At 44.6% G+C, this 13,968-nt stretch overlaps 1 protein-coding gene and 1 long non-coding RNA gene across 3 annotated transcripts in view; both read right to left on the bottom strand.

Annotated features, from left to right (window-relative positions):
* LOC144173302 (BBSome complex member BBS7-like) overlaps positions 1–13,743 on the bottom strand; it is a 48,071-nt gene extending 34,328 nt beyond the window's left edge. For both annotated transcript variants that reach the window (XM_077701783.1, XM_077701782.1), the window contains exons 1-3: positions 13,323–13,743; positions 12,833–12,901; positions 12,662–12,724 (exon numbers count right to left, since the gene is read on the bottom strand). In XM_077701783.1, the coding sequence (XP_077557909.1) occupies positions 12,662–12,724; positions 12,833–12,901; positions 13,323–13,358 (168 nt within the window). In that variant the 5' untranslated portion in view covers positions 13,359–13,743. The remainder of the gene's footprint in view (positions 1–12,661; positions 12,725–12,832; positions 12,902–13,322) is intronic.
* Positions 184–4,351, bottom strand: LOC144174671 (uncharacterized). The gene is made up of 4 exons (XR_013323507.1): positions 3,163–4,351; positions 2,838–2,974; positions 2,628–2,750; positions 184–2,139 (listed from the first exon to the last, which is right to left on the bottom strand). It is a non-coding gene; the product is annotated as an uncharacterized LOC144174671 (long non-coding RNA).
* Positions 13,744–13,968: the final 225 nt, after the last annotated feature.

The following is a 13,968-nucleotide window of genomic DNA, read 5'->3' as shown; positions in this document are numbered from 1 at the left end:
CCTTCAGACCAGCTGTTTATATAAAACGGTGTTCCGATAGACGTTGAGAAGCTGTCTATGGGACTCCACTTTTCCAACATGTCTGCTTTCCTGTTGGTATAAACTGAGGTCATTTGCCAGGCTGGCGGATGCATTGGTATCAGAAGGAAACCGCAAGCACCATTCTAACGCAGCCTTGACATATGGCCCACAGTGATACCAACAATTGGAAAACAGAAACCGCCGCAGCAGTGTGGTCCCTGACAGTTCCCAACAGTTGCCTATCGGAGCACAGTTCTATATAAAAGTTGGTCTGAGATACCTGGAGCGGCACACAGAGACTTTGGCTTCATCCGCCGAATCCTGTTCTGGGTTTTGGCTGCATGTAAAAGAAACAAGACTCGCATTAAAATACACACCAAACCAACTATTAGCACTGATACAATGCTTTTAAAAACACTAAGGACATTTTATTCGCTCGTAGTATTGCGTACATTTGAGATACGGAGACATATCTGTTTCCACTTGGGCAGAAAATGACCAGCGTACAGGATCAAATACCAAAACGATATCAAGTGGCCAAAACGATCTAAGTGGCATTTTCCTATTTTTGCTAATATTTACCATTCTTTTTTGCTAAAAACACGTGGGTAATAAAGATGGCTTTAAGCGCAACCGCGTCACAAACAGACTTGTACATCTACCCTCGCAGTAACTCAAAAAGCATTACACAACAGTGAGCATAAAATATGCTGTTTTATGACATGAAATCAGGTACCGCAAATGCGGAAGTACCCACAGCGCTTGCCATACCATGTTTACGCATCCCGGTTCCAAAAAATGCAGTTTGCTATTAAATTGTAGGGAAAAGCCAAAAATACAAGCCATACACGGTTGGATTATCACAAGACCTGCAAGAATGTAGGAACAGAACACCGGAGCCAATACTAACAATTTAACATTTGCACAGAAAAAATTACCGGAAGCATGTGGCACTATTGCACAACTAAAACATACACCATATATCAATATCAAGCTAACTGTAGCCAAAACCGACTATATACGCGCCCTGAAAAAGCCTTTCACTGAAGCCGCGTTCTTTCCCCGACAATTTGTAGCTATTTAAAATAACTTATCCAAAAAAAAGCTCATAGCACCCAGTGTGAATCTTACAAAATTTTACAAACCAGATAGCTCGGAGCATGTTACGCATTTTAAAATTTATCAAGCAGCCTAACTCTAAAGACGTTATTAGTTCCCTCAAGAACAATTCAGACATCCCAAATAACCAAGCCAGGTAGCGTTGAAACATACAGGTGACCAATTTTACCAAGCGAACTTGGAAGCATTTTTCCAGCCGAAACATTTATCTGAGGTAAAATTGAGTTGCGTGCTATACAAACCCTGCTATCATGACGACAGTATGCTTGTGACCAAAGCACTGCCTCTAACAAGCGAGAAATGCAACTTTGTCCAAAGTAAACAACTTTTTACAAGCCAAATATGTATATTTCGCATTCTTCTAGGGCTTAGGTGTCAGCTAAGATACAGTACAAAAATTGATTAATAAAACCCCAAACCGTCTGTGTAAATAATTATTCTCACGTTTGCATCCATCAACAGCAGCACTGCCATGGAAAAAATTTCGAGCTGCACTTGAATAATAAAAACGTTACAGTGCAGTGCCATTAGCTACATTAACAGAGTAACAGTGCAGCGGCAAAGGCAGCCTGCGCTTTGTGCCAATAATGAAAAATTGCAAAGGAAAGCACGACTTCACTTTTGCAGTTGACATGCCGCTTGCATCTACCAATCATTTGAACCACGACATATCTTTCCGAATAGGCTTAAACGTCTAACAATAATTTAAAACCCCAAGTAGAGTGACCACATCAAGTCTTTCAACAGAGCTTTAAACTTAAATGACACCAGGCCACTGTTAAATGGCCAAGAACTCTCTGCAAAAGTCCCAAGAACTCTCCAAAGTCGCATAAGTTTCAGGAGATTAAGATGAAATATACGGCGAGGAGGATGACCACATCTTGATGCGAGAATGCAGGCGGAAAATCCATGACGTGTTTCTTGCAGACAATATTTACGCTGCCATTCTCTTCTCTCAAAATAACTGGACGTCGAGAATAACTGGACCACGTCATGTACCTTTAAGGAAGGAACAAGAAAACTTTGTTAGACGATGGCTTTAAATGAGTGAGTTGCCTAGGATACCCCTTTTATAGCACAGTAATTGATTGAAATATCAGCGATTTCTTGGTTTCTTTTCTGGGAATGCTGCTAACAATGTACACAAAATATTAGCACAGACTGTCAATGGCAGTTCTCTAATTTTGGAAAGCAGCCGCATTGGGCGTGGCCGTGGCGCCGTATTGTCAAAGCAGCAACTCTCAATGTGAAAGCAAAATGTTTGCAAAACTTGAATGTAAAATAATAGTCTTTTTGTCCACATGTTGCAGCATCCGAAACAGGCTGAATGTGAAGGTATTTCCCAATTTGGAGTTCACGATTTATTCTTAACAGTAAGATTTTGCTACAAAGAAAACTACCACAAATTCAGTCCCGCAAAAATAAAATACCAGCTTCAATAAACACTACCATAAATTGAGTCCCACAAAAATAAAATGCCAACTTACCCAACTAAAATTAAGATGCAGGCGTTCCTGGCAGGGCCTCCTCGGAGTGATTTTCCAGGAAAGTTTTGCCAACGTGTTCCCAAAAGCTCTTACTGTTGTTTTCACCTACAGGTCAAGTTGTCACTGAAATGGTGTTCCCAAGCCATTACGTATAATGCAACTACCTAAAAAGGGACCATCAAAGTTCCAGAACTGGGAGTGCGTACTTACTTGTAGAATGCAATGATTTCATCCCGTACAACGGCTTTCACGTGTTTCCTTTTTGTGAACACACGCCTTCAAGAACCAGGAAAATGGCAGTACGCATTCCTTGTTCCATTGTTTTAAGTCCCGGTCCGCCCTATTTCCTAGAAATAAAAACAGTATAAAAATATCGAAGCATAAATTTACGCTTCCCTCTAAGAAGGGAGTACTACAAGATCTCGTACAAGGCCTGATTAGTTGTGCTAAAATTTATTTTGCATCACGAGCCCTGGTAACGTTTTCAGGCGAAACAATTATAAATATAAAAATATTTGAACATTTTTAGGCTCACCTGTCATTGCTCCATGCGGAGTGGTGAACGTCTGTATAATACGCAACACTCAAGAGGCACTCTTTCGTGGCTTTATGACTTCCACAATGCATTCACAATGTCACACTTGTCACGACGACGCCTCGGCGTGCCGAAGATGTCTTCAGCCACAGTGAATGCCACAGCCATGATTTCACAGGTATATGTAAGGAGTGGAAATAATTCGTTTTAATTTCTGTTCTTCAGACAAAGGAAAACAATTGTCGCAAACTACCAGTGTAGAGACAAATTTCTCCACAGTCAGCCATAGTCTGCATCTGGACAGGTTACACAGATCGAATACAGAATGTAGCAATCTGCTTTCGCAGTATATTTTCTAAGTTCAAGGAAGCACAGAAATGGGTTAATGTTGGGTGCACATAGTGATGCAAGAACTTATCACCGGAGCGTTGTCGGAAATTATTTCGACTCTCGGGTTGCCACCGACATGGACGGCATAAAAATGCAAGAGTGGCTTATTTCTAACGCGGTTCCTGAAGTAGCAACCACTAATTATGGAAATTGGATAATTATCCTGAAGTCTCAAGTTACCACTGACATTAACAGCATAGAAACGGCAGCACACTTTCTATATACCCGCTGCGTGTTTCCACATATTTCTTCCCCTCTACAAAAGAAACGTTTGTTACTGCGGTACTGCTAAGACAACCACTGTCCCTTCCATTTCTCTACACTTCAGGCAATGTAAAATAGATCATCTCAATTGGTCAAAGGAATTGGAAGAAACATGGAATTGCATAACACACTGCACAGATAAACGTAAGCTGACGCCTTGAAAGCACATCAACACAACTCGAAATAGCGTCTACCTTGCGCGCAACGGGCAAGGTCGAAGACTCCCGGTCTGGTAAGCACAGTAAATGGCATTCTACTCATCAGACTAACACAACGCCGCAATTACCAGGCAAGTTTTAAAAACACCAATAAATCTAAGGACGGGCGCTCCGACAAACTTGCTTGGAAGTTGTACACGTGTGCACGGGCGATTATCGCGAGCGACTAACCCGAGAAGATTCGCTACCGCAGACATACACAGCTACCGTCAATATACAACTAAGCAAAGCCACACAGTAAGGGAACATCCACTCATGAAACGCGCAAACCAGGAACTTCTGACGTACGCAGTCAGAAATTTCCAGCCGACTGTGACCCACGAACACGGGAGTTTTGGTAAATTACGGCTGCAAACGTTTTACAACACAAAATGTTACACGCCGCGACCACAAGCATGAACGACACACGAACAACGGGCACAGACGCGGTATGTTTATCGGACGCAGTTAACAAGGATGTCACTGAACAACAACAGTTACCAGCACATAAATAAGCAGCACTGACCTTTTTTGCGCCTCCTGGAAAAACTCCACATCATCGAGCAGGAAATACAGCCCAGGGATATGAAAAAATTCGCAGTTGCACGCGGCAATCAACCCAATTTAAACTGCTAACGGCGCTAACGGTTCTCGCCAGCGTGACCGAGAATTTCTTTAGTAAATATCAGGCGCATCGCGCGAGCAATTGAGAAACCCGCTTGGGAGTGCCACTGGTGGCGCTGCATGCGGAAGACCGTAAAATTAGCGGAGGGAATCCTGGAAGATGGGAGCGCTGCTGTCGTTTAAAGTGTTGACGCAGTCCCGATTTTCATCCGTCGTCATCGTACCCGTTGCAGCCCCACTGTACCGTGAATCAACGCAAAAACAGCTCTGCCGTGCTGCTGCTGACGCATGCGCATTGAATGCGCTACTGGAGTGGCGGTCTTTTCCTCATGGCTTCGGCGTACTTTCCTTCTCGCGGAGGCTTTTGCGATGCGCCCGCATAAGAACTCATACTAACTCGGCACACGTGATGGCTTTTATTGGATTCGGAAAACGGGCGTATGCGTCTAAGCGGACGTTTACGCCCGCTGAGGCCGAAACAAAGCTCAGATAATAGCCGCGTTAGCGCGTTAGTACTGGCTAAAGTTGTTTCTCGCGGAGGGTCGTGAGTGCGTGCGATATCCGAGCTTAACTTTGGATGACAATTTCTCCGTTACTGTTTACAATGAATGCAAAAGGGCGTGGCTTCATTTACTGCTTTTCTTGACAACAAGCCTTTCCGTAGTCAATAAAATATACTGCGACGCTCTTAGATACCCACGTTATATAAAGCTACTTACAGCTAATTAGTAAGTAATAATACATCGGCTCGTTTCCCAGCCCTTTTCCCTCCTGAACACCAATACTACAGGAAAACAGCAACTGGGGAAGCAGCTGGAGAAGGCGGGTCATTCAATGAACTTCAATTACTATGACAAGACACAACAACACCAAGTTAACTCTGCGTATTTTTGCCGTTATTGCACAGCATAATTAGGAATTACAATGTCATTTCAGCATTAATACATACAAAATAATGCAGGTATCACGTGGTATATCTAGGTTTAGTTCCGTTCACCCAGTCAACCGCTCTTTGCAAAGAGGCTCTTGTTTTTGCTTGTGGAAATTAAAAGGGACTCACATGTTAGCATTCCTATCGGACTTACTAAGTCATGACCAACGGACTTAAAAACCATCGTGCACCAATACGAATAGTTTTACAAATACATACCGATATTCACAACGGCCTAGTTTGCTTATTTTAGATATATGTCGCTTCTCTACTGAAACAAAGAAATAAAACTCTCGCATGGTGAGACCGCTAGCACCTTCCAGTGAAGACTGGATAAACCAAAATGCGTTTCTAGTTTTTTTTTTTATCTCTGCGAAGAAATGATATACAGCAGACTCCCGTTAAGACGAACCCGAACGGACCGTAAAAATGTATGCGTATTATCCGAAATTCGTCTTAAGCGGAGGTGTATTGCATTGTGGACGTTACAAGAGAAAAATGTTGTGGTTCTTAATCAGTGTTCGTTTTAACCAAGTTCGTCTTAACGTGGGTCTACTGTATTTCTAGAAGAAGCAAACCAGGTTGTTAGTGTCATTTCTGTGAATTTGTAAAACTTCTTGTATCGGTACATGGTGCTTTTGAATTAGTAAGTCTCATGAATTTGCGTCATGAATTAGTGAGTCCCATATGAATTGGATCAGGTGAGTCACCCTTAATAGCATGCACGAGACGAAAAATGCTAACGAACATCCAAGCATATATAACTGCATTCGTGACATGCTGCGTGCAGTGTAAAATGCGGCACAGTCGGTTAACACTATGTATATACCGCATAAGGGCATAAATAAAGTGGACTAAGTACCTATTTTACAGCAGATTGTAGCCATTCATACGTTCCTGTAAAGCACTTAAAATTGTGCACGTACTACAACAGAGCGAGCTGATGGCTGAGCATTGAGCAAAAAACAATGTTTCTGCGACGCTTTGTGAACCAAATGCAGAACTTGCAATAGTCTCAACAACTATATATATTTCTTTATGAGGTATCCACAAAAGCCCAATGAATTCTTCAGCACTACCACAGCTCTATCCCAAACGCAGAAGGAGAACCTGGGGACATCTGGTCCTTCTCAAATTCAAGTCATTGGTGATTTCAGACGTACTGCGCGTCTGCAATTAGCAAAAGATGATATTCACTAAAGCGGTTTGAGCGCCGCAGGCAACCTGAGAGGGGTTCGTGGAATTTCTATTTTCGCTAAGATACCCTTTTCTCGCACCTGTCATGCTTTGTACGGTGTTGTTATAGCAGTGCACATATTTTTTTCTGTCAAATAACGTCACTAAAAATACGTCTTAGCCGTCTTATATAAGTAAACTGCTCTAAGATAATTCCATAGATATCGACGAAGTTTATTAAATTTTATGTGGTGCGTGCGTGTGTGCGTGTGTGACTGCATGCATGTGTGCGTGTATGTGTGGGTGCGCGGGTGTGCGTTCGTGTCTGTATCTATGTCTGTGGGCGTGTGCGTGCAAGTGCTTGTGCGTGCGCTTGTGCGCCAAAGCTTGTCAAATATATATGTGGTTCATTGTTCCAGTTAATGCACGATTCAGTGCATACTTCACTGCAGCGCACAAGTTATGTGGAACAAGACACGAGCAAAAAATATACAAAAGCACTGTCCAAAATTTTTACTGGGACATAAGTGGAACAGTAACTGGAACGGCCGACAGCGCATCCCCTCATTTATTCGGTTCCACATAATAAACACAAACCTAAAGAAAACAAATGGACAGTTCCAGATAAGATCCACTTATATCTCTCGTTCCAGTTATTCTTCGTTTGGATCCAGATAAAAATATGTGGATCGCCCCATTTAACTGGAACTTACATGGAACGAGATTAAGAGTGTACCTACGTGAGGTTGTACTTGCGGTAAGATTTTTGTTTCCCCGGTTTTCTTTCGGATATTCGGCAAACGGGCTCTGAAAGAAGCTGAATAGAGATATTTATGACGCAACACTGCCGGTTTATTTTTACACATCCATATACAGAGCAGGACCAGGGCAATATGCATGTCAGCGTGCCGCCGCATGTCAAATCCTTTTTAAGTTCCACGCAGGAGTATCGCATGTTAAAATTTGGATGACCGGAAAAGGTTTGTTTGCCACTTGGGGTCCTGTCAGTTTACTGGGAAGGAAGCCAGAGACACGCGTTTATAGACTGTTGCGACGAGGTGTTCCTTTTGGACGTTTTGCAGAGAACACATAAAAGGATTTCCCGTTGAATTGCCACAAAATTAAGCTCTTGGCCGTTGAAAACGACGGCAGCGTCCCGTATGGCCTTTTGATATAGCTGGCCCTGCATAGCCTATAGAAATTTCGAATGGCAGTTCGCCATAATGATGGTGATGTGAGGCCGAGAAAAGAGTTGTTCTGCCTGCCAAAGTGTACTGCTCATATTAGGAGTGTGTAAGGCCCACTTAACTGGTTGAACGATTTGTAAAGTGTGTCAAGGCTTGGGTCTTTTTAACAATGGCACACCAGCAAGTGACGTGCTGGTCCCGACCGGCTTTATAGATGGCGCCCTTCCCATGCTCGCCGATTCTGCCTGCCGAATGTGGCATTGCTTTCTTGGCTTTTTTCAGTTCTTCCGACGCCACTGCACCGGCTGACGCTGCATTTTATCCCCCTTTCACCGCTGTATACACGTTTGCTCGGCCTTCCATCGTTGCTCTTATGTATTTATCTTGGTTGGCTATGCTCAATCTTTTGCCGATTCACACTGGGGGAAGTGCACACATTCGGTGGGCTCGACGGTGTGCTCAAATAGGAGTTTCGTAACGCGAAATTGTTACTTGGTATCACAGAAAAAGAAATAAAAACGAACGTGCGTCAGAAATTTCCCCGCGCAGTTTTGGCTGGCCTTCAGCTTCTGTGCAGGCTGTGTAGCAGCAGCATGAATGGTTATTGAAAAGAAGCTGAAAAAGGTCTTATGCGAGGTTGTAGGTTATCTTTGGCAGGAGCTAGGCTTGGTGACAGACCTAGCCAAATGAAACGCTTTCGAGATAGAAAATGCTGCAAGATCCTGCAACATTTTTGCATCGTACTTTCAAGGAACATATCGTACGCAATGGGATTTGTTGCGTAGAGGCGCGCGGTATATCCGATTTGGTTTTAACAGGTTCAGATCGCCTCGGCTTGGGCGGCAGTGGCTCAAAAGGATATCCCGAAGGTAAGTGTGGTTATCACCGCACGCATTGATGGGGGACGGCTGCCATTCCCAGTTTTGACATTTGTTGGGATTGTAAGCTCGCTCCAAGGAGGTTGTATAAAATTACAACCTCGTTGGCTTGCTCCTACAAGCGTGGCGCTCCAGTTATGGTGAGAACGCCGCACCCGCTGAAATGGTTTGCCGTCGATTAGTGCTCCATTAGTTGAAAAAAAAAACTGTTTTCCTGCAATAATGACGGTGCTTTTGGCCCTGTTGGTTTGGTTAAACAAATTCGAGCCTTCCCTGTGAACGTTTGCACGTGCATAGACGAGCTTCACATCAAAAGAGAGCTCCTCGACGTAAAGTGTAAGTCAACAAATTTTCCGCATGTATAAATGAACGAGAGTTCTAGAAAATAAAAGAACGATTATTAAGTTGACTTGTATATATAGATGCTACAAGCGTTTTATAGGTAGCCCTTAAGGTTACGGCGCTTCGAAGCTAGAGAACGGGTGTAGACTTAAACATGAATTTTCGTTGCTGGCCGGTAATATTGGTAGAGATTGGTACGACCGCTACATTTTATGCGAGCAGTCGCAGGCCCCACTGCGAGTGACGCAAAGAATTGAACTTAGCCCCAACTGACGGAGCGCCGTCCCTACGCGGTCATTTTTTTGGCACGCTGGCTACCATTGTCGCAAGCTGCGATGGGCAGATCGCTATCTATAAAGCCCGTCGTGGCGATGGTGTCTTTCCGCACTTTGTAATCGTTTTTTTTTGTTTTTGTTACTTGTGTGCCAAATAGAGGCAATAAAGGACAAAAGTGCCGGAATAGCGCAATCAGATAGACGCTGGCTTCATAACGCGAGGGACCCATGGTTTCGATTCCGACCTCGAAAAGCGTTCGAATTTTTCTTCACTTCAGCCACAATCATCGCCAGAGAAAGTTGGCCTTCCTGCAGTGCGTTTTTGGGTGGACTGCAGACGACACCAGTGAGTGGCTGAAAGATTCGCTTTAAAAATAACACCATCGGAATCAAGCTGACAAAGACCGGGCAGAAGAGAATGCGAGATCATTAGACAATGAGGACGGTGTTGAGCCGAGTTCAGCAGCCGGTAACTACAGCATCATGGGCCACGTCACCGGGGCGCCCATGAGCGGCCAGCAAAATCATGAGCCGCCAGCCGAATTTGCCACACGACATAGAGCGGTTTATTGCGTGAGCTTAAAATGCCCAAGAAGAGGAGAAGCCAGTTACTCAAGTTTTCTCTTGCTATCAAGCAGACGGCGCAGCCCATTTGAGGCTTGTGTTAGTGATGAGTGTGGGGCGGTATGGCATGTTGGTTGCCGCCTGGAAGCGCAGGTATGGTCACACTCTGCGTTAAAACCCTCGTGCGGTCTCCGATTCCCTCCATTTCACCCTGTTCAGCTCGAGGAGGAGGAGGAGGTAAACTTTATTTAGCCAAGCTCTGTTACGGGGACGTCTCGACACGACCACCGCCAGGTGTTTACTGACCTTCGGCTTGCGGCGTTCACAAGCACTTGCCTATAGGCAGGTTTTCGTCGCGACGAGGCAGAAGAGGATTGCATTTCGTGTTACAACATCCCCTATGCGGTAAGTTATGTGCTCAAGCCGGTTGAGTTGAAGTTCGGCATGTACGGCTCAGCGCACACTCCGGTCGGCGGGCACTTCAAAAAGAACGGGCGTCGCGCACGCACACGGTGCACATTTCTTTCTTTGTCGTAGTTATAGATTCTGCTGCAACCCCGCCGTTAACTCCGGCCGGCTGTCATATTAATTCGCGCTATGTTGGCCCATTCTCGGGTTTATGCAAAATGGCATAAGCGCGCCGGTGGAGCGCGCTTAGAGCGAAGACGTGTCATCCATAGAAATGCTTCCTATAAGGTGCACGCCATGGCAGCGTTCTGAGCTTGAGGCTATGAAAGTTGCCTGTTTAGTTAGCAATATGATATTCATAGAAAATGCGTAGCCAGTTAACCTGTGCAAATGCAACGTTATGTAACACATAAATAATTCAACGTTACGACGGCCCTGGCTTAAATGGACAGACAACCGATTTTTTTCGAGTATTCAGTAGACTGCCGATAAACGGAGCTTCAAGGGACCGAAAAGATTAGTTCCGTTTAACAGGAGTTTTGCTTACTGAGATAGATGTGTGAAAGTGCAAATTTATGTGCGTGCACACTGTTAATACCATTGCATGTAACTCTAAGCACTAGAAGGTGAATGTAGCTAATAGTTTTTTTAGAACGCAAGAAAACTACAAGAGGTTTAGGCACAGCATTCACGGAGTTGATTTGGCAACAATGAGTCGCTGTGCACTACAAAATGCGTCAATTATTTTTGTTTGAGTCCTTGCAACTGCATCTTCACGGAGGCTAGGGGCCTCGAGTACGCGAGTGCTTACGAAGCTCCGAATTCAGAAGACGGCAACGCGGTAATAAAGTGCGAATAGCACCACGATGACACGTACGAGGCGGCAGGAGCTGAGCCCTATAGCTTCGGCGTCTTGAATCGAGACTGAACGACTGGAACAAGAACTGCGATGTTGCATTCGTTGCGCTAACACGGCTGACCAGCAACGAGACGAGGCTTACGAGGCCAAAGAGGCTAAACAAACATGGAGAAAAAAAAACAAAAAACGAAACGGCCGGAACCATAAAAAGCTGATTCTCATGCCAACGGGTTTCACAACAAGTTCAATTTCTGGTTCCGTTTACACGGTGGCGCGTAAATTTTAGTTCCGATTACCGATAGTTTTTTTTTTTTTGCATTATCTGAATACAAAACCAACCAACTTACAGGCTACTGTTCCGTTTAAGCGGCAGTTCCGTTTAAGCGATTTCCGTTTATCGAGATCCTACTGTATTTTCTTTATTAAAAATGAAAGGGCGTCATTTAAAACGTCTTCACCTGAAACAGTCTTGCTGATAGCCCCTAGAACTTTTAAAATCAGAATGTCGAGATCGACCAGCCGTACGTGTCCCGCGGTAACCATGAAAATGTGCCGTGTGGCAACGCACTTTTAACTGCACGTGAGATAAAAACAGGTATTTAAAAACTTGTCCCCAGCTAAAACAACGGCAATGTGCGACCTGCCCGATTCCTTCATGCGGTGTTGAAATGGACGGCGTTCTTTGGACACGTAAGGTAGTGTCACGTGTAGTGACGACGTGTCGCCACCTGTCAGACTTCAGAAATGTTAGGGCAAAAATGACAGTTATTTTCGCCTGTTTATTTAGAAATTCCTAGCTGTTACCCCAGCATATAAACCGCTGGCTTTCATATGCTCTAGAGGACATGCACTCCACAAAAATCGGTTGTCTGTCCCTGCAAACAGTAATGAAAACAAGCAGCAAATTTTACCTTCGTCTTTGTTCAGTCTGCCGTCTTACCCCCCCCCCCCCCCTTCTCTCTCTCTCTCTCTCTCTCTTGCATGTAGGTGGTAATATCCGACCTGGCGGTTAACGCAGTATTTGTACGAATTATTCCAACGCAGCAGGCGAGTGAACTCCCCCCCCCCCCCCGCCCCCGCCACACACACGCACGCACGCACGCACAAACGAGGAACAACATATTGTAAACATGTTACAGTTACAGAATAAGAGGGAAGTAAGCACAGGGAAACAACCGAAAAGAAGAAAGATGAACACCGTTTCTCAAGCGCGCACAAATGGGCTAGAGAATTCCGGCCGTAACAACGGCGCGTATATTCCGGCCGCGCATACGAGACATCCACTTACGTTAAAACTCTTCAGTTCCATTAATTGGGAACGCATTGCGGCGTGCTCATAGCCCAGGTGGTGTTTGGTCGCGTTAAACAGTGCCATTTCCAATACAATATACGCTGAACACCAACCTCTATCTGGCCCCGGTTCACTCCAAAGCAGTGCAGAACGCCGGACTGGCTGCCGATGACAACCTGGGAAGACGATACTCTTTGAAAAAATCAATGCGAACCTGAATCTGGAAGAAGGGCAGAAAGTGTGAGAAGTTGAGAGGGGGCTAGAATCTGTGCGGAACGACGTACCTTCTGGCTTCCTTTAGGATCCGAAGAGGGGGGAAGTACTTTAGCAGCATTGGCACAGGTCCCGTCAACCTTCAGTGCGAGAAAAAAGCCGCGCGACTTCACACACTTTTTGATTTGGAAGCGCTACCTAACGGGAAAGCGTATTCACTTGAAATGTGTTCCGACCGACTTGCGAACAGCGACAACTTCCACAAATAGCTAAGGAACTTATGCACCGTCTAAATGTATCGGATGCGTTTATTCAACTTATAAATAATCAAATAATCTCCGAAATTGACGCAAAAGTAAAGCCATTAACTGGTACTACTAACAAGAACGTCACAGCGAATGCGAAATACATAAATTAATACTTAAAATTATTGACTAAGGATAGAGTAGATTTAATTCATGTTAATAAGAAAACTGTCAGCTACGTGAACTGCTTTACTGATTACATTTCAACTGACCAGCGCGGGCTGATTAGCGCAGCCAGCAAGAACCCGATACTCACCTGAATGTAGTCCATACGATTAAGCTCCAAGTCCATGATGAAGTTTCAGCCCCCGCCTGGGATAACTGTCTTCGTTAGTTTTAAGTGCTCACCTACTCTCTGAGAAGAGAAAGTGTATCTTTCTAGAACCTGCTGTGTGTAGTGAGCGAATGTGTCAGAGAGCTTCCATCTGCTCTCCGAAACTCCGAGTTGGCGCCGGAAGCATTGCGACAGCAAGCCGTCTGTTGCCACAACGCAACGGCGTCGCGGTTGCTAGGCAGGCGCTTTTCGGCCTGATTCCATTGGCGGCCATGATTTGGCGGGTAATTCGAGTTGATCGATTCGACCTCCCTTTATTATGCCGCGCAGGACACAGCACGCCACAGCGGGACTATAGGCCCCGCATAAACAGCGAACAGGGACATGTAACTTTGAAAAGACACATCTTAAAACTTTGGTCAATGAAGGAAAAACGGGGATCTTGGTCCGGTGCGCGATAATTGTGAATAATTGATAAATGAACCGTGGCAATAGATAATGTAATTAAAATGTTTACGTCCGTGCGTTCAAGCTCATCTTTGTTTACATTTCTTTCGTCCACGGCTGTACAGTACGTGACTAACAGTTGTTAAAGGTATCCATTACATAGCGGAAAGAATCGAAGCAA

The sequence above is a fragment of the Haemaphysalis longicornis genome, unplaced genomic scaffold, assembly GCF_048455015.1.
Source record: "Haemaphysalis longicornis isolate Haplotype H1 unplaced genomic scaffold, Haemaphysalis longicornis Haplotype H1 scaffold_3, whole genome shotgun sequence".
Lineage (NCBI taxonomy): Eukaryota > Metazoa > Arthropoda > Arachnida > Ixodida > Ixodidae > Haemaphysalis > Haemaphysalis longicornis.
The sequence above is the reverse complement of the archived record's forward strand: the minus strand, read 5'-3'. Positions and strand labels throughout refer to the sequence as shown.